The 25,511-nt window shown below is 36.7% G+C and overlaps 1 protein-coding gene and 1 pseudogene across 3 annotated transcripts; one reads left to right on the forward strand and one right to left on the reverse strand.

The window, feature by feature from the left end:
• Window positions 1-2,064: 2,064 nt before the first annotated feature.
• On the forward strand, window positions 2,065-10,078 carry LOC104882825 (polyadenylation and cleavage factor homolog 4). 3 transcript variants are annotated; one of them, XR_788459.3, is made up of 8 exons: window positions 2,065-2,646; window positions 2,998-3,099; window positions 3,623-3,886; window positions 5,228-5,989; window positions 7,274-8,176; window positions 8,352-8,901; window positions 9,386-9,485; window positions 9,583-10,078. XR_788459.3 is itself a non-coding variant. In XM_010667229.4 (7 exons), the coding sequence occupies exons 1-6, from the start codon at window positions 2,362-2,364 to the stop codon at window positions 8,877-8,879; spliced, it is 2,844 nt and encodes a 947-aa protein (XP_010665531.1). In that variant the 5' UTR covers window positions 2,065-2,361; the 3' UTR covers window positions 8,880-8,901; window positions 9,386-10,078. The 3 variants fall into 3 exon arrangements, 1 of the variants encoding a protein (XP_010665531.1); XR_788458.3 differs by having other exon boundaries at window positions 9,599-10,078; XM_010667229.4 differs by having other exon boundaries at window positions 9,386-10,078.
• Window positions 10,079-18,709: 8,631 nt separating this feature from the next.
• Window positions 18,710-19,012, reverse strand: LOC125492903 (uncharacterized; annotated as a pseudogene).
• Window positions 19,013-25,511: the final 6,499 nt, after the last annotated feature.

Genomic DNA, 25,511 nt, shown 5'->3' on the forward strand with positions numbered 1-25,511 from the left:
TTTACAATGAGGTAGTCAAATCCGCGCTCATCCCGCTTAGGAAATAAAAACATGCCTATATTTTGGCAATTTCATTGGGGAGGATTCAATTTAGTTTTTGATGAGTAGGTGAAACTCGAAAAAAGCGAATTCATACTTATTTTATGCCTTTAAATAACATTAAAGTTTTGTATATGCATGAGTTTTCTTCAAGGCTACTATAAAATTATTGTCTTTCCCTCATTATCGCATGTTTATGCGTGAGGCTACCCCCATGGGGTTAGTGCTTTGTCCATCCGACAAGCTTCCTAAGAAATAGTGTTGGGTCTTAGTAATAGGCAAACCCACACAACCATGGCATTGCTCCTTTGAACCTGACTTGAAACTAAAGAGTGTTTTACACATCGCCATCTTTTTAAGCAAAGATACGAAAGCATGTGATCAATCTCTGGACACTTTTAAGCCTAACCTAAGTCTAACCATAGTATTAAAAATAGATCTCGACTTTAGATTGGAAGTGCATACTATTTCTTGCCTATTTGACATCATTCATTGTTTGTTTGTTATGTTTAACATGATTCTCCCATTGCTTTCCTCTCGAATTAAGCTAGAAAACATTGAAAAACCACCAATAAACCGTCGAAACGGAAATTATAGGTTTAGGGCAAAATGAGAGGTTTGAACTCATATTAGAGGATTTGACTAGTCAATATTCTAATTTGAGTGTTTGGTAAAGAGATATTTCAATTAGCTTATTGAGTCCAAAAAAACTCTTTTGAAAAAGGTGGGGTAAGGAACTTTTAAGCCTTAGAAGTTTAGAAATTAGTGGATCAATTACATTTATGTCTTAAAATAGATGAAAATTACATTGATAAATAATAAAAAGTACAACATACTATGCACATGTCTGTATTGATCATTTTACACAATTGTATACTTATCAAACACCATCACTAAGGGCCTGTTCTCCCCAACTTATTTTCAATTCAGTTCAGCTCCCATCAGTTCAGTTCAGTTTAATTCAGCTCCAATCAGTTCAGTTCAGCTCCATTCTTTTATAACCATTTTGTTAAATATTATTATTATTATGTTGGTATAATTTATTTTACTAATTACTCTTATTATTATTATTATTATTATTATTATTATTATTATTATTATTATTATTATCATCATCATCATCATCATTATTATTACTATTTAAATATATATCATTACTATTAAGTATTATTATTATTGTTGTTGTTTCTATATATTATTTTGTTTATTATAGCTTTACTCATTATTATTAGGAGGAACATGGTTTAGGTCAAAGCACAAATAAACCCACTTTTTTTTATCCCATAAACCAATCAAATCGCGTCAAGACGGTATATGATGTAATTTTCGCGATCCAACCCAATCATTATTTTTATTACTAAATATTTTTATATTATTAAATTTAATTACTGAAATAATAATATTAATTTACTTCTTAGATATTATTGTTATTATATATCATCATCAAGTATTAATATATTAATATAAATAATATAAAATAATAATTATTAATTATCATTATTATCATTAATTATTATATTATTAATTTATGATTATTAATATTATTTATTTATAACTATCATTTAAAAATATCCAAAATACTATTATTATTACTTATCATTATAATTATTATTTAATATTCATATTACTATTGTTTAAATATTATTTATATATTTATTACATTCAATTTAATTCAATTCAATTCACTTCAATTCAATTCAGTTCAATTCAGTTCAGTTCAGTTCAGTTCAGCTCCAATAAGTTCAGTTCAGTTCCGTTCAGCTCCAATAAGTTTAGTTCAGTTTAGTTCAGTTTAGTTCAGTTTAGTTCAGCTGTTTTATGCCGAAGAGAACAGACCCTTAATCAACCATTTACCAAACTAAAAAGCTAGAAGCCAAAAGCCAAGCAAAAAGCCATTTACCAAACACCCCTAAACACTTAATACAAACAACTAATCAACAATCAGCTAATACAATCCACTAACACCTAATAACTATTCGTTAATTGTCAAAGAGGACCTATATCTCTATTTCAAATCATGCAGCAAGTATTTCTGAAATTACTGAAATTATAGAACGCAACTACGCAAGTACACAACACAAAATCCATTCATTCATACATTTACAGAGTCCAGTCCCAACACTCGAATCTCTTCTTGTCTACCTTCCCGGCTTTTCCGCCGCCTTTAATTTACAGTTTCAATCCCCTTACTCTCTCTCTCTCGCAATGGTTCATCAATGGCGAGTACTCAACCTCATCAATGGAAGATGACATGTTCATCCAAAACCCTAAAATTTTGGGCTTTTTCCATCGACAATTCCTTCTTCCATTGCTGCTAACCTCATGCCGAACGACGTCGTTCCGAAGTCGGCTGCTCCCTCTCCGATTCTCGATCGTTTCCGTATCCTTCTCAAGGAGAGAGAATCTGAGTTTAGGGTTTCCGATATCGACGACGTCGTTTCGGTTCCACCGCCGACAACTGAGGAGATTGTGAGATTTTACGAGGATGTTTTGTCGGAATTAACGTTTAATTCGAAGCCGATAATCACTGATCTTACTGTTATTGCTGGTGAGCAGAGAGAGCATGCCGAGGGTATTGCTGACGCTGTTTGTGCTAGGGTTTTAGAGGTACCGCTCTCCATATTCAAATCGGAAGTTTTCTAGGGTTTCGGGATTTTGGGGAAAAAGTGTAATTTGTACTGTGTAATCATATTCAGATGAGTTTTCAGTTTAATTTTTGCTGTTAATGATTGCTTTTGTACATTGTAATCAAGTTTACTAGTGCATAAGGAATTGGTTTAGTGAGATTTTGGACTTCATCTCTCTGCTCTTTTGCTTATTTCAGTTGTTATTATTGTTTGTGGCTTTATGGTTTTGTAATGCTATGTACTCAATAGAAGGTAGTATATTATGGCGAGTTTTGAGCTCGTGAGCTTTAATTTTGTGGTGTTAAATGGCTGGTTATGCATATCTATGCAGGTTCCAGTAGATCAAAAGTTGCCTGCTTTGTATTTATTGGACAGCATTGTCAAGAATATTGGACGCGAATATGCTAGGCACGTTGCACCTCGTTTGCCGGAGGTGAGCAATGTTTTGGTTCCTGACTTGCTATTGGGGGTGTACATTCAGTCCTCATATGGGGTTTTACACCCAAAGCTTTGTTTCACCATTAGTACCTATCTTGGAATATTGGAATTTCAGGTGTTCTTGTGTGTACTTGGGTTTCATAAAAAAGTTAATTTATGCCTTTATGGAAAAACTTCCAGCCGTGTCATGATCATTCATGGTTGATGAGTCCTTTCACTTCTCACTACAATTGGTATTCAATGCCTCCAAATTCATTAGGTAACCATGTATTGTGAGAGGTGGATCACTGGAGACTATTGGACCGTGACCATGTAATCAATTTTCGATATTTTGGTGTGCTCATAAATATTTCGGTGTGGTAAAAAGGATGCAAACTTTGTGAAAAAGTTTTCCAACTATGAATGTTTCACACTTCCGATGGATGGCTACTTTTAGTTGAGTTCATGTAACATAGAGCTTAAACGTTGAATATCCGCTTGGGGTGTGTCATTAATACAATTTTTTTGCTCTTTTAAAGGTATTTTGTGAAGCTTACAGACAAGTACCACCAAATGTGTATCCTTCATTGCGCCACCTGTTTGGAACCTGGTCAACTGTCTTCCCATCACCGGTTCTTCGTAAGATTGAGGATGAATTGCAGTTCTCTCCAAGGGTAAACCAACCATCATCCAACATAGCCAGTATGAGGGCTTCTGAATCCCCTCGACCCTCTCATGGCATACATGTCAATCCCAAATACTTGGAAGCAAGACGACAATTTGAGAATCCATCAATTAATAATGTAAGTGTCAAGTTAACATCCATCCATTTTCCCTTTGTTGCCTCGTATCTTCTGCTTTTGACAGGACAGAGGCCAGGATTGTAAAACTGACACTCTTAGAGTATACACTATTTGTTGCACTCTTTCGTTCGAAGAGTTTCTTGAAACCACGGGTATTTTCTCCTCGTCTTGGATGCTTTTTCATGAAAGTGGTACTTCTCAACTTATGTCAAATCCCTTTGTTGCTTACCAACCCAGATGACTGGTGATTTGTATCTTGAAAGCCTTAAACTTTGTATATAGCTAGTTTAGGCTTTCTGGCTCCTTTATGAGGTCTGAGGAAGCTTTAGCCTACTGTGAAATTGACTGTCTATTCATAACTAACCATTTAGACATATAAAGAAGCATGTATAGAAGAGAAAATAAGTCTAATTAGTTTAAAAAGAAACACAGTTGAAAGTGTTTTCAAGAAGTAAGTTGTTATCCCCCCCTCCCCCCCCCCCCCCCCACAACAAATGCAGAGTTGGGAATGCAGATTTCTATAGGAATAATGTAAAATAGTTGATGAAATCCTGTTTGTTTGTTTCCTTTTTGTCGATTCAAATATGTGGTCCCCTTAGTCCCGTTCATACCATCCTTCGCCATTGAGATACGTGAACAGGCGTGTAGTTCTGTTTTGACAATTGTTTTTCATTGGTTGCAAACTCAGGTATATTGAACTAGAATATCTGTGTTGAAGTTCATGTCTTGTTTTTAATCCTTTTATTTTGGCAGCATCTCTGCCAATTATGATCTCCTCAAAGGCTCAAACCCTACAACTAGTGGGTTTTCCTTCTTACTGATACCTTCATTTTCTAATATACTATTGAGCTTTTAGTTTGCCATGATTAAACTTGGTGCATGTGTACGTCTTTTTTTGTTTTTTAATTTTTAATTATCATAAATTTATAAGAAATTTCTAATTCAATTATTCAAGATAAAGCTCAATTTTACTTAATTTGCTTAGTGCTATATGTCCTGCTTCTTTTCCTTTCTCCCGATCATCTTCGTGTAATTTGCTCTTTTCTTATTAATTGAACCTGTAACTCTATAATCCACAAGCATAACTTCTGTATTATGCCTACGTTTTCATCTCGGCAGAGCAGGTTAAGTGGTCCAACATACTTGCCTGTTAGATGTCCTGTACTTGGTACTCCCGTTATTAGCCTCTCCCTTATCTTTATCCATTTGTTTCTGCGTCTCCCTGAACTTCTCTGTGATGGCATAGATTGGCTAGGTTTTTTAGACTGAGAAGCATTGTTCAAATGCATATGGTGTGACACTGACAGTTGATTGCTCCATGTCTATTCATTCCATGAGCAGAACATCCAGCTTGGGAGGGGTGCATCTAACTTAGCAACACTGGGTCAGAAGCATTCTATTCCATATGAAGAGTATGATTATTATCAAGGAGAAGGCACAAGTTCCCACATTGATGCCCAAAGATTCAATGGTTATGGTACCCGTACATTGTTTCCACAATCAACAGATAAGCTGCTTCCATCTGTGACTGTGAGTGCTTTGGGCAGGCCCTTATCACCATCAGTTGATGAGTTTACAATGTCCACCTCACCTGGAAGGGTATTTGAACGGGCGTCTCCATCCCGTACAGGATATAGTAATGGACGTAGGAGAGCAAGAGATGAGGAGTCAGATGACTGGCAGAAAAGACATCGCTCTGATGATTCCTATCGTGGTTTTGAAAACATTGCAAACTATGGTTTGAGTAATGGTTTTGAACATGACAGGCCAAGAGCTCTGATTGATGCTTATGGCCAAGATGATGGGCAAAGGTCATTGAAAAAGAAACCTCTTGGTATGGGTCGCTTGATTGCTAATGGTGCCGGAAGTAAAATTGCTGATAGCTCATGGCAAGATACCGAGGAAGAAGAATTTGATTGGGAAGATATGAGCCCGACATTAGCTGATGGGAAGATCAATAATCTCACTGCATCTACTGTGCCTTCCAGAGGTTTTAGAGCTATACCTGGTGTTGGTTCTGTTGGCTCCAGACCTTCTGATTCCAGTTTCAGGAGGAATTGGGAAATGTCTAGGCTAGAGGATTCGCAAAAAGTTGCTGAAGATGTATGTTCCCGCAATCTGATTATCATCTACGCTCTTTAACTTCTATTTGTTTTTAAGATTGCCATAATTTCACATGATTAGAGATTGTTATAGCCTCTTAGTGCCATTTCGTTTTCTTCGTTTTGTTGATAACTTATTTTACTTAGAACTCGGTCAATGTTTTGCTTTGGTCTCTCTCTCTCTCACCTTTTTTTTTTTTTATTTTTTTTTATTTCTTTTTATTTTGTTATCTATGATGCGGATCCAAAGGCATCAAGTCAATTAGAGCCAATTTCACTTCTTACGGAACACATGGGGTTCATTTTGAAGACTTACAACAATGCATTTGTGTCATGTGTCACTTGGCTCGAAGAAGAAGCTACTTAGCATTTTAACTTAGTGTCATTTTTAGTTAAAATGTTAGCTAAGTTAGTTGAGTTGTTTAGCTTTCAATAAATCCGAAAATTTCATGTTAATTTTGGTTAATAAAGAGTCTTATTGTCATGGTTGTATTTTAGGAAAGAGTTGCCTTAACTTGGAGAAGAAGTGGCGTGCAAGGCATAGCTTGTTGTCCTTATGTATTTAAGGAAAGATTTGCCATCTTTCCTTAAGCTTTTGTTTTCTTAAGTTCTAGCTAGATTCTAAGGTAGAATTAAGGGAGAATACTTTCCTAAAATACTCTATGTTGGCCGAATGGCTTGGTTGATTGGAGGGCAAGTTAATTCTTGTCATTATAAATAAACATGTCATGCTACATTACAAGAGCGTGAATGATTTAGACAGAAACTTTGTTATTGATATTAATATGCCTCACAATTATTTTCGACCATTAGTTTAATTCTCAGGAGTGTTAATTAATCTACTTAATTCCAGGAGTGGTTTGAGTGAGATTAAGAGTTAGCTAAGATATTTAGGAGTGTTTATATTGGTTATCGTATCCGGATTTCTTTGCGCTTGTTCGAAGTTCTTGAGTGTCTAACTATACTAGTTGAGTATTCATATCAATCTATGTCTCTTCTGTGTTAGGCATATGTATCCTCACAGCAGTAGTATTATTGTGTTTTGTCAATATGATGCCTCTGTGTAGTTCATGCTTTTTTTCCAATGTCAATTCGTAACCGTGTTACACCTGACTACCTGAGGTTGCCTACCGACTACCGTAGTGGTAGAGATCCTTGATCACAAATGGCGATGAAGATCTCCTTTACTGGTTTTATATTTATATCATCTATATATTTTGCTTATTCTTTTCAGATAATTATACTAGAAGCACAATATTCTGATTAGGTTCCTATTATTCTGCAGGTTGGTCATCTATTATCCAACAGGCCTCTTTCAAGGAACGAGATGAATCACTCTCAGGGAGCTTGGAAGTTCTCTGGCAGTCTTTCTGGGTCTGTAGCTGTGGCTGGAAGAGAATACACTTCTCAGTTGACATTACCTGCAAATGGAGTGCCTCCATTGTCATTTGATGGAAAGCCTTCTTCTACAGATCATTTTGCTGGAGTTCCAATGCAGCTTGGCAGGGGCTCTAATGTTACAACTAGAGTAGGTTCTTCAGCTTTAAATTCTTTTGAAGAGAGACCTCCCTCACCTGCGGTCTCATGGCCCTCCACAAGTGGGCATAATGTGGTGCCACCTGCATACCTGCAGCAAAACCCGCCTAGACCGTCCTTTGATTTTACAAATAGAAGTTACAGTGTCCTCCATCAAGGGAATCAACAATTTGTCACCGATGACAAAAGAAATTCAATTTCTGGAAAGCTGCAACACAGGCCGCAGTTTAGCTTCACCCCATTGCACCATCTGTCGCAGCAACCTGTGTCATTACAGCAGCAATTGCGTCTGCCTCAAGAATCTCGGCAGAATGCTGTATCTAGTATGTCACCTTTGCCACCTCAAACGATGCTGCCATCTAGTCTTGGATATACTCCATTAGGTCATGGGCTTGCAGCTAGTAATGCTGTGCGTAATCCGGTACCAGGTTCACATCCTTCTGTACCGTTCCAAAATGTGTCCAATGGTTCTTTGCAGTTCCAAGCACCTATGGCACCACTCCCTTTAGTCCCTCGTCCCTATCCTCAGTTTGTACCTCTTCCACAGAGTTCTGGTCCCCTGACTAATCAATCACCGACAGCTGCTATTTCTGGTTTACTTAGTTCCCTTGTTGCTCAAGGTTTATTCCCATCGAATCAGACCCCTGTACAGGTAAGTAAGCTGTAATCCTATGTTACATCTAGTTTGGGTTTTGTAGCCTCTTGATCTATCTATTTCTTAGAATTTGTGGTTAATGATTAAATATAGTATCAGCGAAAGGTTTCTGATTTTACCTTTTGATCTTGGCTCCTACTGATTTTTCTTTTATGCTGCTATTCCAATTTAGGATTCTCTTGGAGTAGAGTTTAACCCCGACCTTCTTAAGGTGCGTCATGAGTCAGCCATAAAGGCTTTGTATGATGATCTACCCAGGCAGTGCACCACATGTGGCCTTCGGTTTAAGACCCAAGAAGAACACAGTAAGCACATGGATTGGCATGTGACCAAGAATCGAATTTCAAAGAACCGTAAGCACAACCCTTCTCGTAAGTGGTTTGTCAGTGTGAGTATGTGGCTCAGTGGTGCAGAAGCATTGGGGACTGATTCAGCTCCTGGATTTTTGCCAACTGAGAGTGCTGATGAAAAGAAGGATGATGAAGAAATGGCAGTTCCAGCAGATGAGGATCAAAATGTATGTGCTTTATGTGGGGAACCTTTTGAAGATTTTTACAGTGATGAAACTGAAGAATGGATGTATAGAGGAACTGTGTACTTGAATGCACCTTCTGGGTCAACTCTAGGTATGGACAGATCACAGTTGGGCCCTATTGTGCATGCAAAATGTAGGTCTGGTTCTAGTGCTACTCCAACCTGAAGAACAAGCATCTTGCTTTACGGTAAGCGTCTTAAATACTTGTTATCATGTGAATTTAGTGTTGTGGGCATTTGTCACTATTGAATGTTCTGGATGCATTTGCATGAGATGGCAAGGTACTTTTGTATAGGCCAGTCCTTTCACATTTATCTTTATTGAGTACGTGGGAGCGCATCTACGTGTGAAGCATGATATAAAGCTTTGAGCCTTGGACCATGGTAGAGCTATCTATTATCCACTGATCTGTGTAGGCTGGTTGCCTTGAGTTACGCAAGTTGCAGGGAAGACATGTCAATAGTGCCCTTGACTAACTTTCCCAAGTGTAACCGCAATTTAACTATCAGGGGTATTCCGAAGCTGTCGAAGTAGTTAAGCTAATAGCTACAACTTATCTTTTACGACAGTTTCAGCCTAGTTTGAGTAGATAAATTCTTATGCATTAAGTTGTTCATATGTTCTAATATAGGTTTATTTTGTTTTAATACACATCATTGCATTGTGTACAGGGACTTTCAAGAGGCTAACAATGGGACAAGTGAGGAGTTAATTATCAACCTAGATGTTTGTTTTTCCTGTAACATTAATCTGAGTTTTATCTTGTTAGAGGTAGGATCTTATACTTTTCTCTCTCCCCCCCCCCCCCCCTCCCCCTTTCATTTCAAGATTTTCTTACTTTGGCGCTCTAGCGGTGACATCATGCCAGAATTATGTAAATACAGCGGAGATATACCATCCTTAGTCCTTTGCAGTTACAGCAAAATGCTTCGGCTCAACAATTTCATCTATGGTGTACTTTTCAGCATCGATGAATGAAAATTATGTAGAGAGACGTCTGGAGTTTTGATTTTTCGACCCCCCTCCCCCTTAGAGAAAGGAAAACAAATTGAAGAAAAATCCTTTTTCTTGTTCTCTATATATATTTTCTTCATTTACTTCGACTGCACTATCAAAATGAGTCTGATGCTGATGGCGGGGAAGGTTTTCAGCAATCGATCTTCGTAGCAGATTTCATGAGTTGATATCTTCTTAGCAGGGAATGACAAAATGCAGATTAGTGGTAGTGGCAGTGGCAGAGTGCCAAATTATATAGGGATGCAATTTCGGAATATAATTAACTTGTATTTACTGTGTTTTATGATTAACCTTCATGGAAAATTTTTACTTGTCTATGTTAACGAAACTGTGGAGCTTGCATTTCAGTCGATAAATACTTTTTATCTTTCGTTTTTATTTTTGAGTTGATATGTTTTCCCTCTAATTTGGCACGTACAGTTTTCTGCTCATTATAGTAAGGTCTCTTGACTTAGAAGTCCATATTGCCAATAATGTTAGGGGCTTAGGGCTTTGCTATTTTGACGTCTTAATATATCCTACTAATGCCCTAAATACAATATTTTTATACTGTATTATTTATACCTTCATTTTTTTCTTATCTCTTCTTTCCTTCCCCTCCCCCTTTCCCTTCACCACCATTGAAACCGCCACCACCAACACCTCTACCACCAACACCACACCCACACCACTGCCAACAACACCGTCGCCACCACCACCGCATTTGTTTGCAAATACTCTATCAATGACTATTTTTTTTAAAAAAATTAAAATTATGTTAATACTCCCACAATGAGAGAAAATGAGAAAGTATTTGTATTTTGAATCTGAGAATATTTATTGCATTTACATCACCACTGGGCACCATCGGTGCTACACACCACCATTATCACACCACCACCGTCACACTGATACGCCACCACCACCATACCCCCCACCACTCACCCACACCCTTCTTCTCTCCTCTGTTTTCTGCATTTTCAAAGAATTTTTTTTATAAAAATAAAGGGAGGCGTCCACCATGGACGCCCCACCATCGGTGGAGGCGACAATGGCAGGCGCCTCACCTTGTGGTAGAGCGCTTGCCATGGACGCCTTCACCGGTGGCGGGACGTTCATGGTGGACGCCTCTTTTTTTTTGAATTATTTTAGAAAAATAAAGAGAATTGAACAGAGGAGAGAAGGAGAGAAGAGGGGATGGGGTGTGTTAATGTCGTCGGAAAATATTGCTGTCGGAAATGATGTCGCCGGAAAATGTTGCTGCCGTTGCTAGAGTTCCTTCGTGATGGTGATGGTGATGGTGATGAGAGAAATTGAGAGTGGGGGAGTGATGAGAGAGAGAGGGGGTGAGGTATGGGAGTGGGAGGGTGAGAGAAAGTAAAATAGTATCAATACGTAATAAGTATAAATACAAGGTGTTAGTAAAAAATAATAGTGCGGTGTTTAGCAATCCAGTAATGTTATTGTACGTTTGGACATATAAAGCACCATGCAATAAGTCTCACACTAAGATTAATGTGAGGCATTGATTATTGTCTAGCGGTGCAATTTTTTTTTGAGGGGAAAGAGATGTGCATTAATCAATCAAGGGACAGAACGTCCATCAATACATACGGAGCAACTTCCCTGGGACAATGATTTTCCCAACACTGCTCGACACCAAACGACACAACTCTAGCAAGGTTATGGGCTACAGCATTCCCATCCCTTCTAACATGACTAAAACAAACAGAATTCAAATTTTTGCTTAAATAAAGGACATCCCCTAATACAGAATCTAAATCAGATAAAAATAAAGACCCTTTGGTCAACCTCGAAACTACTACCATAGCATCCGACTCAATTATGACATCCGAAAAACCATGAGATCGTGCACACCGTACCGCAAATAGGATAGCCTTACACTCAGCAATATCCACAAGCCATCGAGCTTGCTGTTTTCGGACACTAGCAAAGAGGACCTCCCCAGCAGAGTTCCTCGCCACCGCAGCTATACTCACCCAGCCCTCCACACCAAGATAAGCGTCAGTGTTAATTTTAACCGTACCTGGCGGCGGAGCGTGCCAGCTACACGAGCTCACGCATCGGTTCTGTCGCGGGCCTTGCATCCGGGATTGGTACTCCGTGAACTCCTCCACTTGCCTACTCACTCTTTGGCTCAATACGGTAAAGGACAACAATTTTCCCCAAAGACGAATCTATTCCTTTCGAACCAAATGTTCCATGCTAGATAACACCCACGCTGAACCATCTTTTTGTCAAGCTTCGACTTACCGTTCCATCATATCGCACGCCTCCTCCTCTTCATCATTTCCCACCATCTCACTGCAGCCATGATCAACCCACAGGCCCCTGATCCGTTCGCAGCTAAAAATCGCATGATGTTGCGATTCAAGCGAATCGGGGCACCAAGGACAGCTGCCACTATCCAGCAGGTGTCGCGCCCATAGCGTGCCTCGGGTGGGTAACGAGTTCGTACAATACCTCCACAGAAAATGTCTCACTTTCGGTGCCACATCAAGCCCCCACAACACCACCCACGCACGATGAAAATCATCCAAGTTCCCCCCTTTCCCAAGCATATAAGCCGTTTTCACCGAATAAATCCATCTTTTGAGAGAGCCCATGTTACTTCATCTTTCGCCTCTCGAGAGCTTAAAGGCACTGACAAAATGAATTGTTGATCTCGCACCCCAAAGCACCTCTGAATACACTCAAATTTCCACTCATGCGTATCCTCATCAATCAAGTCATGCACTACATTTAGCCCCTCCACTCTCGCGCTCGTAATATATTGACCTTGCCCATCCCCTATCCAAGGCTCACTCCAAATATTGATATCACGCCCGTCTAGCGGTGCAATTTAAATAAACTATAAAGGATATTAAGTAACTAATGCTACTGTCCTATCAAGTTCTATTCATATACTTTAGATACACATTTTAAAATCGTAGAAAGAGTGTAAAAATGGGTTCACTTAATTTCTTTTTAGTGATTATAGAGAGTATGTTTATCTTATTTTAAGGGAGATAGATAGCATGAAAGACAGAGAGTGTGGGCCAAGGGTGTTTAAATTATTGTACTATATTTTGCCAAAATAGGAATAAAGCACTAAGAGTAGAACTTCACAGAGCGGACTAAAACGGAAAGTGGGTACGACTTCATAAAACGGAGGGAGTATATTGAAACTAATCATAATTATCAACCCAAAATCATAACATCAACCAAACTACCATAATCATAGCCCAATAACAGGTTTTTTTTTTTTATTTTTAAAATCTAAACCTATAACAAACAATCCAAAATAATAACTTTAATTTTTATCTAAACCTATAACTAACCATCCAAAACAATAACTTTTTAATTAACATATCAAAACAATAACTATTAACTCGAAAACTATAACAAATAATAAGCAAACCAACTAATGGTTTTACATACACTAGTTTGACCATTATTGGTGATTAATATAGAAGAAATCATATATAGTACTCATGTGAAACCTTATTAAATCCGTTTCAATATACATTGGTCCTTACTATACAATTGATTCTTACTTAAAATTATTTGTTCTAAATTTTAGATTGTTTTAGCTTAACTTGACGAACATTAATTTTGTTAATTTTCTGCACATCTCATTTTGACTATTTCTCTATATTACTTATAAATACAAATGTTAACATATACTTCAACAAAATACATTAAACTATCAAATTCTATAATTAAGCTAATAGATAATTAGCTAAAGACATTAACGATCAAAATCATGAATGATAAACGTGGCAAGCTACAATGGAATAAGAACTATTATTAATGGTTAAAGTTTACAATTACTAAGGCAAACATTAGCACCAAGTAAGTGTTGGCCCAGTGGTGATGGGGACTGACTTTGGTAGGACGGACCTGTGTTCGAATCCCCGCAACACCTTTGGGAGAGGAATGGAACCTAACCACCCCGAAGTTGGCCTCGATCCGGATGTAGCCCAAAGGGTGAACCGGGTGCAAACAACAAAAAAAACATTAGCCCAACATTTAGTTAATTAGGAATTATATTTTTGATTAAAACTGCGTTAAAGTTAAGTTTATTTTATTTTGACAGGAATAAACTCCAATTTAACGCAAATTTAGTCAAAAATATAATTGGTGTTTATTAATGTTGACTATCAATAATATTCAACAGTAAATTTCCTTCTCAATCAAGAGGATCCCACATTGGTCCACACGAAAAAAAAAGGGACTAATTGGAAGTTTAGACTTTAGACATATCAAGATTATCAACAATAGAGCTCTGCGCAGTCTCTCGCCTTCTATCTCCAAGGTCCGGGGTCCAAGGTCCAGGGTTCAGGTCCAGTGTAAAAACAACTTAGAACCATCCGCATAGTCCATATAGGGACAGGGAAAATATGACAAATATAATAAGGATCTTATATACTTTTTTTGAAATAAGTTTTTTTATTTGTAGTTCAAAAAATATAAAACGGTTGGCTAATGCAGATTATTTTCAAAAGATTAAACAACAAAATTGTAATGAATTTTGCACATAACAAGAGTTGAACTCATGTTTTCGTTGTTCCTTCCCTTACATTTTTACTACTTATTTATGTATTTTTCTTTTGTCTTTCCTCAAACAATTAACATGAATATATTTTGTAACTCTTATATCTTGAGCCTTGTTCAGTCGCCCTAATTGCAAAGACCAACTAGTACTATATATATACCCACCTCTCTATTAGTTTTTCCAAAGTCCAAACAAAAACCTTAACGAAATGGCAACCTTTAACTTCCCCAAAAGAGAAATCTCCACTATCATTCTCACCGTTTTTCTCATCTCTCCTGTACTGCTGGCTCGTCCATGTGAACCACCAAATAGTCCGGCATCGGCAAAGAAAGGAGATGATCATCAAGATGGTATGCTCGTCATTCTAAGAGGTAGCACTGCTAGGAAGATCGTGTTGCTGTCTTCCTTCATCATGCTAATTATTATGGTTTATAAGCTATGGATACCAATCATATCATGTTGCAGCTGCAACACTACCAGTACCAGCGGTATGCTTTTAAAACTTTTACGTCCTGTTGATAAGAGGTCATAAATGATGGAAATGGTAATGCATCAAAGTGTAAACTTGTACTAGAAATCCATTGTCATAACCTATATGGTGATGCTATATATTCCATCGTAAGATATCCATTTTTTTGCTAAAATTACATTACTAGCCATTACCACTTGGGAATGTGGTATTGGATGGTAAACTGGTAATGTAAATTTATAGAAGGAAACCCTGTGATAAAGTTTCATTTCCGTGGCCATTGACATGAAGACTTCTTTACATATCTCCGCTAAATTTCATTACTATTATGATCACTAACCAAACGGTGTTAGTACAACTTTTTTTTAGGACGAAAATATCACTAGTTTTGATCTTATGTTAAAATCTTTTAGTTAGAGGCTATCTAGTACAGACATGGGAAAATTCAGGTCCTAGCCATTTCAGAGAGCTTCTTAACATGGAAATAACTGGGGGTTCTTGAAGTAAACTTCAGCTCCCAGCTGTTTTCGTACTTCATAGCTTGGAGAATGATGGTATTAATAACTACATGTTACAATTTTATTTTATTAATGGGCATTCTTTTGTGAATATATACTATGTATTTTGAAGAAAATTTAATACCAGGTTTTTTTAATTAGTACCTTCATTTCAATCAACAGATAGCTGCACCACGTCGTCGTCAATGACATGCACACGTGATGGACAAGTTGAGATGGTCAAGGTGACGATTACTTGCGGCTAGATCACCAAGTTTCGTTGTCCAGCAGCAATGGCCAATGGGTTTGATGCATTTTGTGTATGGGCTCATGATCTCTGGTTATTTACCGCTGTGATTGTTGTATGTTACTATTGAAGCATATATTGTTGTATCAGTATAAGAGTTCGTAATTAAGGAATGCTTATTATTACGTGGGCTATGGCCTATGGGTTATTGCACTTCATAATGAGGCAACAATACTAAGGAAATTAGGAAAGGGATTCAGTTTTTTTTCATGTTTATTCCTTGACTGTCTAGTGTCTACGCATTATTGAACTGTGTACATATGCTTCCAGATGCACCTCTAACTACAAATAAGTGTATCTATATTTCGCGAGCTTTGTAAGAGATATTTGAGGAACTTATATTATTCTGTATACTTTTCTGAAACATTTTATGAAAGAGATTTCATTGTTTTAGGCTCTAATATCTTCACTTGAAATAAGGTTGTCTTGTCTGGATTTGAAATTTGGCTTAATCTAAACGGTATCTTTTTGGTTAGTAATGTTGTTATCATATGTGATTCTAATATATACATATATATGTATATGCATACATATATATGTGTATAATGGATGTGATAAATAACAAATAACAAAAGCAGAAAAAATAAACAATTCACAGATTTAACGTGGTTCACCAATGATTTGTTGGCTATGTTCACGGGCAGAAGAGAGAGAATAGCTTTATTGATCTTGAGTAAAACTGAATTACAGATGTGTTTTTTTACACTAATGATGGCGTAAAAACCTAGGTTATAGTATAATAATAACCCCGAAAAAAAATCTCGCATCCCGCGTCAAATTTCCTATTGCCCAATCGAGTGGTCATTTTCTCCAAGCCAGTTGATGTTTCGGGCACGATCCGACGCTAATCGCCCAATCGTAATTCGCTAAGAGCGCCCGATCGGGCGCCTTGCTTTTATGAGCCTCCTGAAGCAAGCGACCCAGCCCGGTCGGGCGAGCCAACGAAACCCATTTTTTTGACTAGATTCAAGGCAAATTACCACAAATCTTCACGTTGACTTGAATCCTCTCACAACGAACCAGATAACCTGATGAACAGATGCATTGATCACAGTGCCCAGATCCTCACTCCAACCAGATTTGTCCCTGAAGGACATCAGATTATCCCCTAAGGACCCCAGACTTGCCCCAAAGGGCAACTAACCACCTCGAACATTGAGCAAGTCCAAACAATGTGGAAACTTACTCTGTGGAACCGATTTGGTAAATATATCAGCAGGATTATATTATCAACTGTAACTATCTTTTTCAACTTAACTCATGTCTCACTTCTTAGAAAATGATACCTAACATCAATATATTTAGTCCTCTCATATCGCACTCAAGCTGTCACAATACACTATCGTCTGATCATGATGTAGACCTAAATCACTGACTAGCCCCTTTAACCAAATTCCCTTCTTAGTTGCTTCTGTCAAGGCCATATACTCTGCTTCAGTAGTGGACAAAGTCACCGTAGGCTGCAAAGGAGCTTTCCAACTCATAATAGAACCAACAAGAGTGAAAACATACTCAGTCATAGATCTTCTACCACTACTACAAAAAAGGCCTAGGAAACCGGTTGAAAAATGGCCTAGCAAACCGGACTATAACACATCTTCATCTCACATGTGTCCTAGGTTAAGAGACCGGTTATATATAATGTCTGGTTTCTTTGTTTATTTGGGAGACCAATTGACAAGTAAAACCGGTTTCTTAGGTAAGCCTATATATAATACATAAAGAGGTTAAGAGACCACTTAACATTCAAAACCAGTCTCCTTACCTTACCTTTAAAACCAGTTATTGAGCATAACCGGTTTCTTAGGTTTTGATACATATTTTTTTTAGAAATTAAAATGTTACAGTATACATACATAATTATCTTGTAACTACTCCTGTATTTGTGGCTCCTTTGATATACGTTCTTTTTTATAATAAAATATATTAAAATAGCTACAACAATATAATAAACAAAATTTCTACTTGCTTTATTCATCTTGTAAATAAAATTACTGCATTTAAATTTATATCCAAAAACAATCTCTCACAGCATCTATTTCTTCCAATAATGTTTTTAAAACAAATTTTCTATAATCTAATGCTATCTACTAAAACTAAAATTCTATAATAATATAAAATATGTACAATTCAAACTTAATTGTCGTCTTCAATCTCCATCGTCTTGTGTTTTGCTGTTTCAATATTTCACCCACATATCTCTTAGCTCGTCAATCATCTCTTGTGAATAAATGCTCAGAATCCCAAGAAAGTACTACAAAAAAAATTCAGATAATTATAATTAGAACTAGGATATATATATTATATAAGATTTTTCTACAAAAACTCATAAAAAACAAATCGATTAAAACTAGGCATTGTGAAATCCAATTGCAACCAACCTAAAATTGCTTTCATTTCAATAACAAGCAAGTATGTTTTATTAACATAGCCAAAGATGTAACAAATGGTGCTTAAATAACACATTCTTTTTCCAAGTGTATGAACACCAAGAAGTCCAAATGAATGTAGAAAATAAGAGCAAAAATTGACAAAAGTTTATTTCTATCATTCAAGTATATTAACTAGCCAAGTTCAAATATTTGATACAAAATATCATTCAAGTACTTGACTTAAAGGTAGACTGATTCATATTCAAATTGATACAAACTTAAACATACTCCAAACCCGGAGCAGTCCTATAAACATACTCCACCCATGTACACTTATGCGTTTTCAGCATCAGCTCTTGTCTTGAATTCCACATATGCATATTCTTTGGGAAGATTGACCTTTGTATACCATCATGTCAAAGTTAGCTACTGAAGGCACGAGTGCATAAGTTGACAACAGGCATTAATAAAACTTACAATGCGATCCATAGCAAGCTCAACATTTACTACTTCTCCGAAGTTGCCTGCCAGCAAAAGGAAAGTGAAACAAGTAAAGACATATAAGAAGGAAAGTCAAACAGGTCAAACAAAGAAGATATGCATCACATAGACTATATATAAAAAGACGAACATTACTCTAACCAGATTCATTTAGAAGCTAGTGGGAAAAAATGTAGACAGTAGGAGAATAACTAGGGAGTAAAGAAACAAAAAGGGAGGACAGAGAAGGGGAGTCTAACTATATATAAACACAACTCCAGAGAAGCAGCTTATTCTCTTGGTCATATTAGCTAAACTACTGCTCTAGCTCAATCACCTCGAAGTTCCAGTCTCTGACTTGGTCCCTTCTAACAACACGACTCCTAATTAGTCATGGAGTGCCTGAAATATCAACACAGTTTGATAAATTCGGCTGCAGAGTCATTTTAGATGATGACATGACTGAGTTTCCCCGAGGAGGAGGAACAGAAAGCTTCCCGATCAAGCAGTTAGCCATAGCTGAACATCGTCCATCATTGTATGAGCTAGAGACGGAGTAACTTCTGAATGAATGTGATGGAATTTCTACGCCATGGCGCACAAGACAAGCGAGACTCATATTAAATTTTGGACCAGTCTGTACTTAGCCTGCTGATAAAGAAGAAAAATACTGATTATGAACAAGCACAAGAGGCTAGCTTAATGACAAAATGGATTGAAGGAAAAGGTTGGCATTATTATTAACCCAAAAGGGTATTTATAGTACATCATATAAAATCTAACTTAAGTAGAACTAGGAAAACATATCCAACTAGGAAAACAATCCTAAACCAAATATAATACTAAAAAATATTATCTCTCGATAAACACTTTTAGATATGTCTAGATAAACACTTCTTGATATATAGATAGATTTAGTAAATACTCCTAAATCTATCCTAACACTTAACAAGAAACAATCAAACTTCAAAGAATTCAAAAGTGATGCTATACAAAAAAAGCAGTTGAGAGAAGTCTGGATCATCAGGCAACTTCATGAAAAAGGAGGTAACAAGCAATCTCATTGTACAAATGCCCAAGTCAATATGCTTCTCATCTGTCAGAATTCAGAAACAACAGCAAACATAAGTCAATGAGCTTGCAACCACTCTTTTGGCCATAAAAGAAGCACCACCCTTAAAAATGTTTTTTTTTTTCCTAAATCCAGCAAAAATATATATCGAGGCCAAGTCAAGCAAGGATCACTGCAGTCAATGTTGCTCTCATTCTTCATTACATGACTAATGTATCATCATATAAGAAAATATTAACCTTTAAAAGAAACTGATTGAAGGCAACAAATTCTGCAATTACATCAATTTGTTCATATCAGAATAGTATAATATAGTTATAACCCTTCATGATCATCATCAAAGTATATAAAATTTTGTAACTTTATGCATATACAAGCAGAATTTCGATCCAAACTAAAGAATTATTTACCTTCAAAGCTGCCTTGCTTGTATCAAAGGAGTTGAAAAGATTGCTGAAATTTTAAAACAACATATATAATCAGTTATTATATTCCTAGAGCAACAACAACAAACATTTATAACAATTCTAAATCATATAATCTGATATATAAACACCCATAACAACTGAAATTGCAATTTATTTTCCAATCCTCATGAAATTGATAAACCCTAATCTATAAAGTAAAACAAGAAATCAATCAAATTAAGTAGATTACGATGTGCCTAGTCATGGGTCACGACTCTTGAAACTTTTCCGTCCACCGTCGTCCACCAAGGCACCAATTTCGACCACTTCTGCAGCTGCAGGTCGGCGACAGCGAGTCTGGGAGGCACGACACGTCAACATCCAGTGGCAATTATGCGATATGAAGGCACGAACCACCAGGCAACAGCAGGAGTTCCGAGAGTCCGAGTCCATAAAGCCGCCGCTAGTGAGGCCGTATGACTGGAGGGAGAAGTGAAGGTCTGAGATTTTATGAGAGAGAAAGGGAGAAGGTTTGCGAGGTGGTGAGGTGAGAGAAAAGAAAGTTGAGAGTGAAAACTGAAAAAAAAATCGTGCATCAACTGTTTGAAATTTTTTATTTTTTTTTATTGCTGGAGCGTGTTAGTAGGTAAATCAGCCACTAACTTAAAAAGATATTAAATTTAAAAATTAAAATGTTTCAAGGAAACCGATTTTACTTAGAAATAGTCTCCTATCTCACAACAAGAATATATACATACATTATAAGATATTGAAAAAAAATTGAATTAAAAATTAAAAATATTTCAAGGAAACCGGTTTTACATAGAAGTAGTCTCTTATTTCACGATAACTTTTTTTATTAAGTGAAATAGTTCAACTTAAGAGACCGGTTTTGGATAATCAACGATTTTTTATATCTAACAAATGAGTTAGTAATCTCAACCAGTCTCTTATGGGTAGTCTCTTTGGCCTTTTTTGTAGTAGTGTACCATCCACATCCTCAGCATAATCAGAATTAGAGAAACATGTAACTAAACATGTGACATCACCACCATAAATGAGACCAATATTTGACATACCTCTAAGACAATGAAAGATCCTCTTGAACTTCCTGCCAATGCTCCTTACAAGGATCACCCATGAACCTACTAACAACATGACTGCATGTGCAAGATACGGCCTAGTGCAAACCATCACATACATCAAGCTCCCTACTGCACTAGCATAAGGAACCCGAGACATGTACATCATTCTCCTCAGCAGACTTAGGGGAAAAAGCAACCGACAAATGACTATTGGTCGCACTTGGAGTATCTAAAGGCTTTGCTGTTGACATGCCAAACCTTGACAATATATATCTTCTTAATATAACCTTTATGTGAAAAGAAAAGCTTCTTTGGGGTCATGTTCCTATAAATTTCCATGCCCGATTTTTTCCCCTGTCACACCCAAATCCTTCATCTCAAACTCAACACCGAGAAGCTCCTTCAACTTCTGAACATCATGCTTGTTCTTTGCTGCTATCAACATATCATCTACATACAACACTAAGTAGATGAAAGATCCACCTGTCATCTTGTTGTGATATACACAACAATCATATGAACTCCTGTTGTAGTCTAGCTCCATCATGTAGCTATTGAACTTGTACCACTGCCCCGAAGACTACTTTAACCCATATAAGGACTTCTTCAACTTGCAAACAAAATTTTCTTCCCCCGTAACCTGGAAGCCATCTAACTGAGCCATGTACATTTCCTCTTCCAAATCTTTATGTAGAAAACTTATTTTTATATCTAGTTGATCAAGCTCAAGATCTCGATGTGCAACTATTGCTATTAGCACCTTGATAGAAGTGTGTCTAACTATAGGTGAAAAAAATCTCATTGTAGTCTACTCCTCTTTATGTGAACCCTCTTGCAACTAATCGAGTCTTATATTTGACCCTCTCTTTAGATGTCATCTCCTCCTTTTTCCTGAAAACCCATTTACAAGTAACATTTTTTCTCCCTAATTAAAGGCTTAGGAACTAGTGGAAAAAAACCCATTCGATGCGGTCAAAATCGGGCAAACTGATCCGGATTTGGTCCGCATCGAATGGGCTCGCATCAGATCCAAAAAATTTACTGTTGCGGTTTGTTGTAAAAACCGCATCAATTTCACAACTTACTAATTCGGGTTTTTGTGAAAACCAGATCGGTAACCTGTGAAACTGATTCGATTTTTAGAAACAACCGCATCGATCTGCCCTTAATTATTTTTTTTAAAAAAATGTAATTCCCAATCCCAGGCCCCAGCTAGCAGACAAGCATTTGGCAAGAACCGACCAACAATAATGAAACAAACCACATGTTACAATATTTATATGAAAAATGTTACAACAATAACAAGAAAATTAGAAAATAAAACTAATGAAACATGTTACAATATTTATATCATTGCCAAAAAAAATACAAATAAAACTGATTAAAAAAATTACAAATAAAACTGGAGCGGAATTAATAACGCAAATAAATACAAAAAGAAACCAAAAAAAAAAAACAAAAATCTAAGAGAAAACACTAACAAAACGAAAAGAAATCACAAATAAAACTTATAACAGAATAAAAACAAAAAAAATTACAAATAAAATTAGTAACAGAATAAAAAAAGAAAATATATGACAAATAAATAACATGATAAAAAGGAAAATAAATTTAAAAAAATAATAATAACAGAATAAAAACGAAATTAAACGAAAATAAATTGAACGAAAATACTAGAAAACGAGAATATAAATGAAAAAAAAAGAAATGAAACGAAAAAACTGGAGAAATTAAACGAAAAATCACTAGTTTTAGATCTAAATTCGCTTCGCGCTGCTTCCTTCGCGTTTCCTTCGATTTTCTTTAATGGCGCTTCTTCCTTTGATTTTCTTTAATGGCACTTCGTTCTTCGAGTTTCTTTAATGGCGTGGCTTCCATTGTGTATTTGATTGTTTACGGTTCGATTGTGGATTTTAGCGTGATTAGAGAGAAGAGTGTTAGAGTTAGGGTGATGAGGGGTTAGAGAGTTTGGAATACATACTCTAAAGTAGTTGAAATACATATATATTTAGGTTCAAGGTATAATAGGATAAACCTTTCCATTGAAAATTTTTTCCTAAAAAGAAAATCATTAAAACTTCAAATATTTTTTGTGAATTTTTTTGTAAGTTTGTAGTGACGTCGAGGATATTGGTTGTAGTTTGTAAGTAAATTTTTTAGTTTTGTAAAGTTTCTTCATTTGAGTGATTTTTATAATGTAAATTATGCATTTTTATGATTTTAGTTGACTTGTAAGTGATTATTATAATCTCATTTCCAGTATTTTTTTTTGAAACCTCTTTCGTTTGTAAGTGAATATATAATTTAGAAAGGGAAGGGGGTAAAATAGTCTCTTCATTCGGGGACACCATAGCTCCCTTTATTATATAATAGAGATTTTTATAGAAATTATTATTACATTTCAATTTGTTTAATATAGGTGGACCAAAAAAGTATATTCTCTTTCGTTTGCCTAATATACTGTGTCCATAGTTATGAAAAAAGTATTGAAAAAACTGAGGGACTAAGATGCTTTCTCACGATAAAAAAAATATATAAAGGTGCTTTTTATAACAAAAGTTGTAACATATTATAAGGTACTTTTTGACAAATTAGAGTATGAATTTTCTGAAGTGATCCCTTTTTCTTGCAAGTTCATCCTTTGGATTTAGAGTGGTGGCTGGGCCAAATTGCTCTGAGAAAGTGTTAGAAGAGTGGTGGTGTATCTGATAAGATAGAGAGAGAGGAGAGTGTTAGAGTTAGGAGGAGAGAAGAGTGTTAGGATTAGGAGGAGAGAGGAGTGAGGAGGGGCATAAAGGTTAGGAGGCTTATATCCATTTCAGCATGCTGGGCCAAAGGTTGGAAACGCGGGTTTTGAGCGAAAAAATAACAAAAATCTTATGCGGTCCTCTGAACCGGATCAGATAAAAAAACCGCATCAGTTTCTAAAATATGATCCGGTCCAAAAAGACCGCATCATATTATCCTTCCAGCTTTCCCTCTCATTTTTTATGTTGATTTTCGAATGTGGTTTTACAAAAACTGAATCTGTTAATAAGTGACAGATAAGGTTTTTTCCAGTAGTGCAAGTCTCATTCTTCTAAAGTGACTCCATCTCATCTCCCATCGCAGCAAGCCAGTGGTTAGAGTCCGTACATATAACTTCCTCCCTGTTGGTAGGTGGTTCATAGACATCCACCTCCTTAGGGTTTTTTTCTAGTAGTGCAAGTCTCATTCTTCTAAAGTGACTCCATCTCATCTCCCATCACAGCAAGCCAATGGTTAGAGTCCATACATATAAATTCCTCCCTGTTGGTAGGTGGTTCATAGACACCCACCTCCTTAGCAACCTGTAGTGCATAAGCCACCATATCCTCAAAACCATACCTGTTATGGGGTTTCCCAAAATTTATCCTCATGAGACGCTCCCGAGCGAGCAAGACAAGGCATGTCTTGACTTGATGTTGAAGAGTTTGATGCTTCAGAATTACTGTGTTGATTCTCTTCATGTGTTTCATCACCCTCATCATGAGTGACCTGCTGCTTCACATGCACTTCAACACTAACAATATATGTTGCAACACTAGACTTCACAGTAGGATTAACCATAGAATTTTCATCAAAGACTACATTTTTACTAAGTATAACCCTATTCTTTGACGGGGACCAAATTCTGTAACCTTTCACCCCATCTCATTATCCTACAAACATTCCTTTTTTGGCTCTCAGCTCTAACTTACCCTCATTTACATGATGGTAAACACTACAACCAAAAGTTCTCATATTAGAGTAATCTGCAGGGTTACTTGACCACACCTCATATGGTGTTTTAAGGTTGATTCCAGATCAGTGAGGCCTACGGTTGATCAGATAGCACGTTGTACTAATTGCTTCTCCCCAAAACCTTTTTGTCATCCCAACATTTAGAGAGCATGCACCAAGCTCTCTCCAGAAGTGCACTAGTAGAATAAATGTTATTTGTTGCGGTGATATTGTTGCGGTTTACCTATACGCAACAATATAACACGCAAAAAGAAATAAAAAAATAGAATTTGACAATATTGCTGCGGTTCCCACCCAAAACCGCAGCAATATTGTATAACGGTTACCATTTTAAAAACATGTAGGACCCTGTACAGCTAATATTGCTGCGGTTTCCACGTAGGACCGCAACAATATATTAAAAAAGTATTTTTTTAATATATTGCTGCGGTCCTACGTGGAAACCGCTGCAATATTAGCTGTCACTTACCAAAAAAAAAAGACGGGGGTTTCTAATCTTTCACACTTAGGGTTTTTTCCTTCATTTTCTATGTCTCACCCTCAGTCTCTCTCAACGCCTCACCCTCTCTTCTCTCTCTCTCATCCTCTCAACCCTCTCTTCTCTCTCTCATCTCTCTCAACCTCTCTAAACACGCCAGATCTGAACGCTCAGTTTTTAACTATCGTTACTGTTGTTAACTATCTCAACCCTTAACAAATCTCACCCTTAGTAACGATAGTTTTTAACCTCGCAAGGCTTGTTTATCATATCAATCTCCTTCATAATCCCAAATTATTAAGGTTTTTTTCGTT

Source organism: Beta vulgaris, chromosome 8, assembly GCF_026745355.1.
Source record: "Beta vulgaris subsp. vulgaris cultivar EL10 chromosome 8, EL10.2, whole genome shotgun sequence".
Classification (NCBI taxonomy): Eukaryota; Viridiplantae; Streptophyta; class Magnoliopsida; order Caryophyllales; family Amaranthaceae; genus Beta; species Beta vulgaris.

What these genes read in the sequence shown, in the direction of transcription:
- LOC104882825 (XM_010667229.4), top strand. Translation starts at nt 2,362, where the DNA reads ATGCCGAACGACGTCGTTCCGAAGTCGGCTGCTCCCTCTCCGATTCTC. An exon ending in TTTGTGCTAGGGTTTTAGAG is followed by an intron (nt 2,647 to 2,997) that starts GTACCGCTCTCC and finishes ATATCTATGCAG; the next exon opens with GTTCCAGTAGATCAAAAGTT. An exon ending in AGAATCCATCAATTAATAAT is followed by an intron (nt 3,887 to 5,227) that starts GTAAGTGTCAAG and finishes TTCCATGAGCAG; the next exon opens with AACATCCAGCTTGGGAGGGG.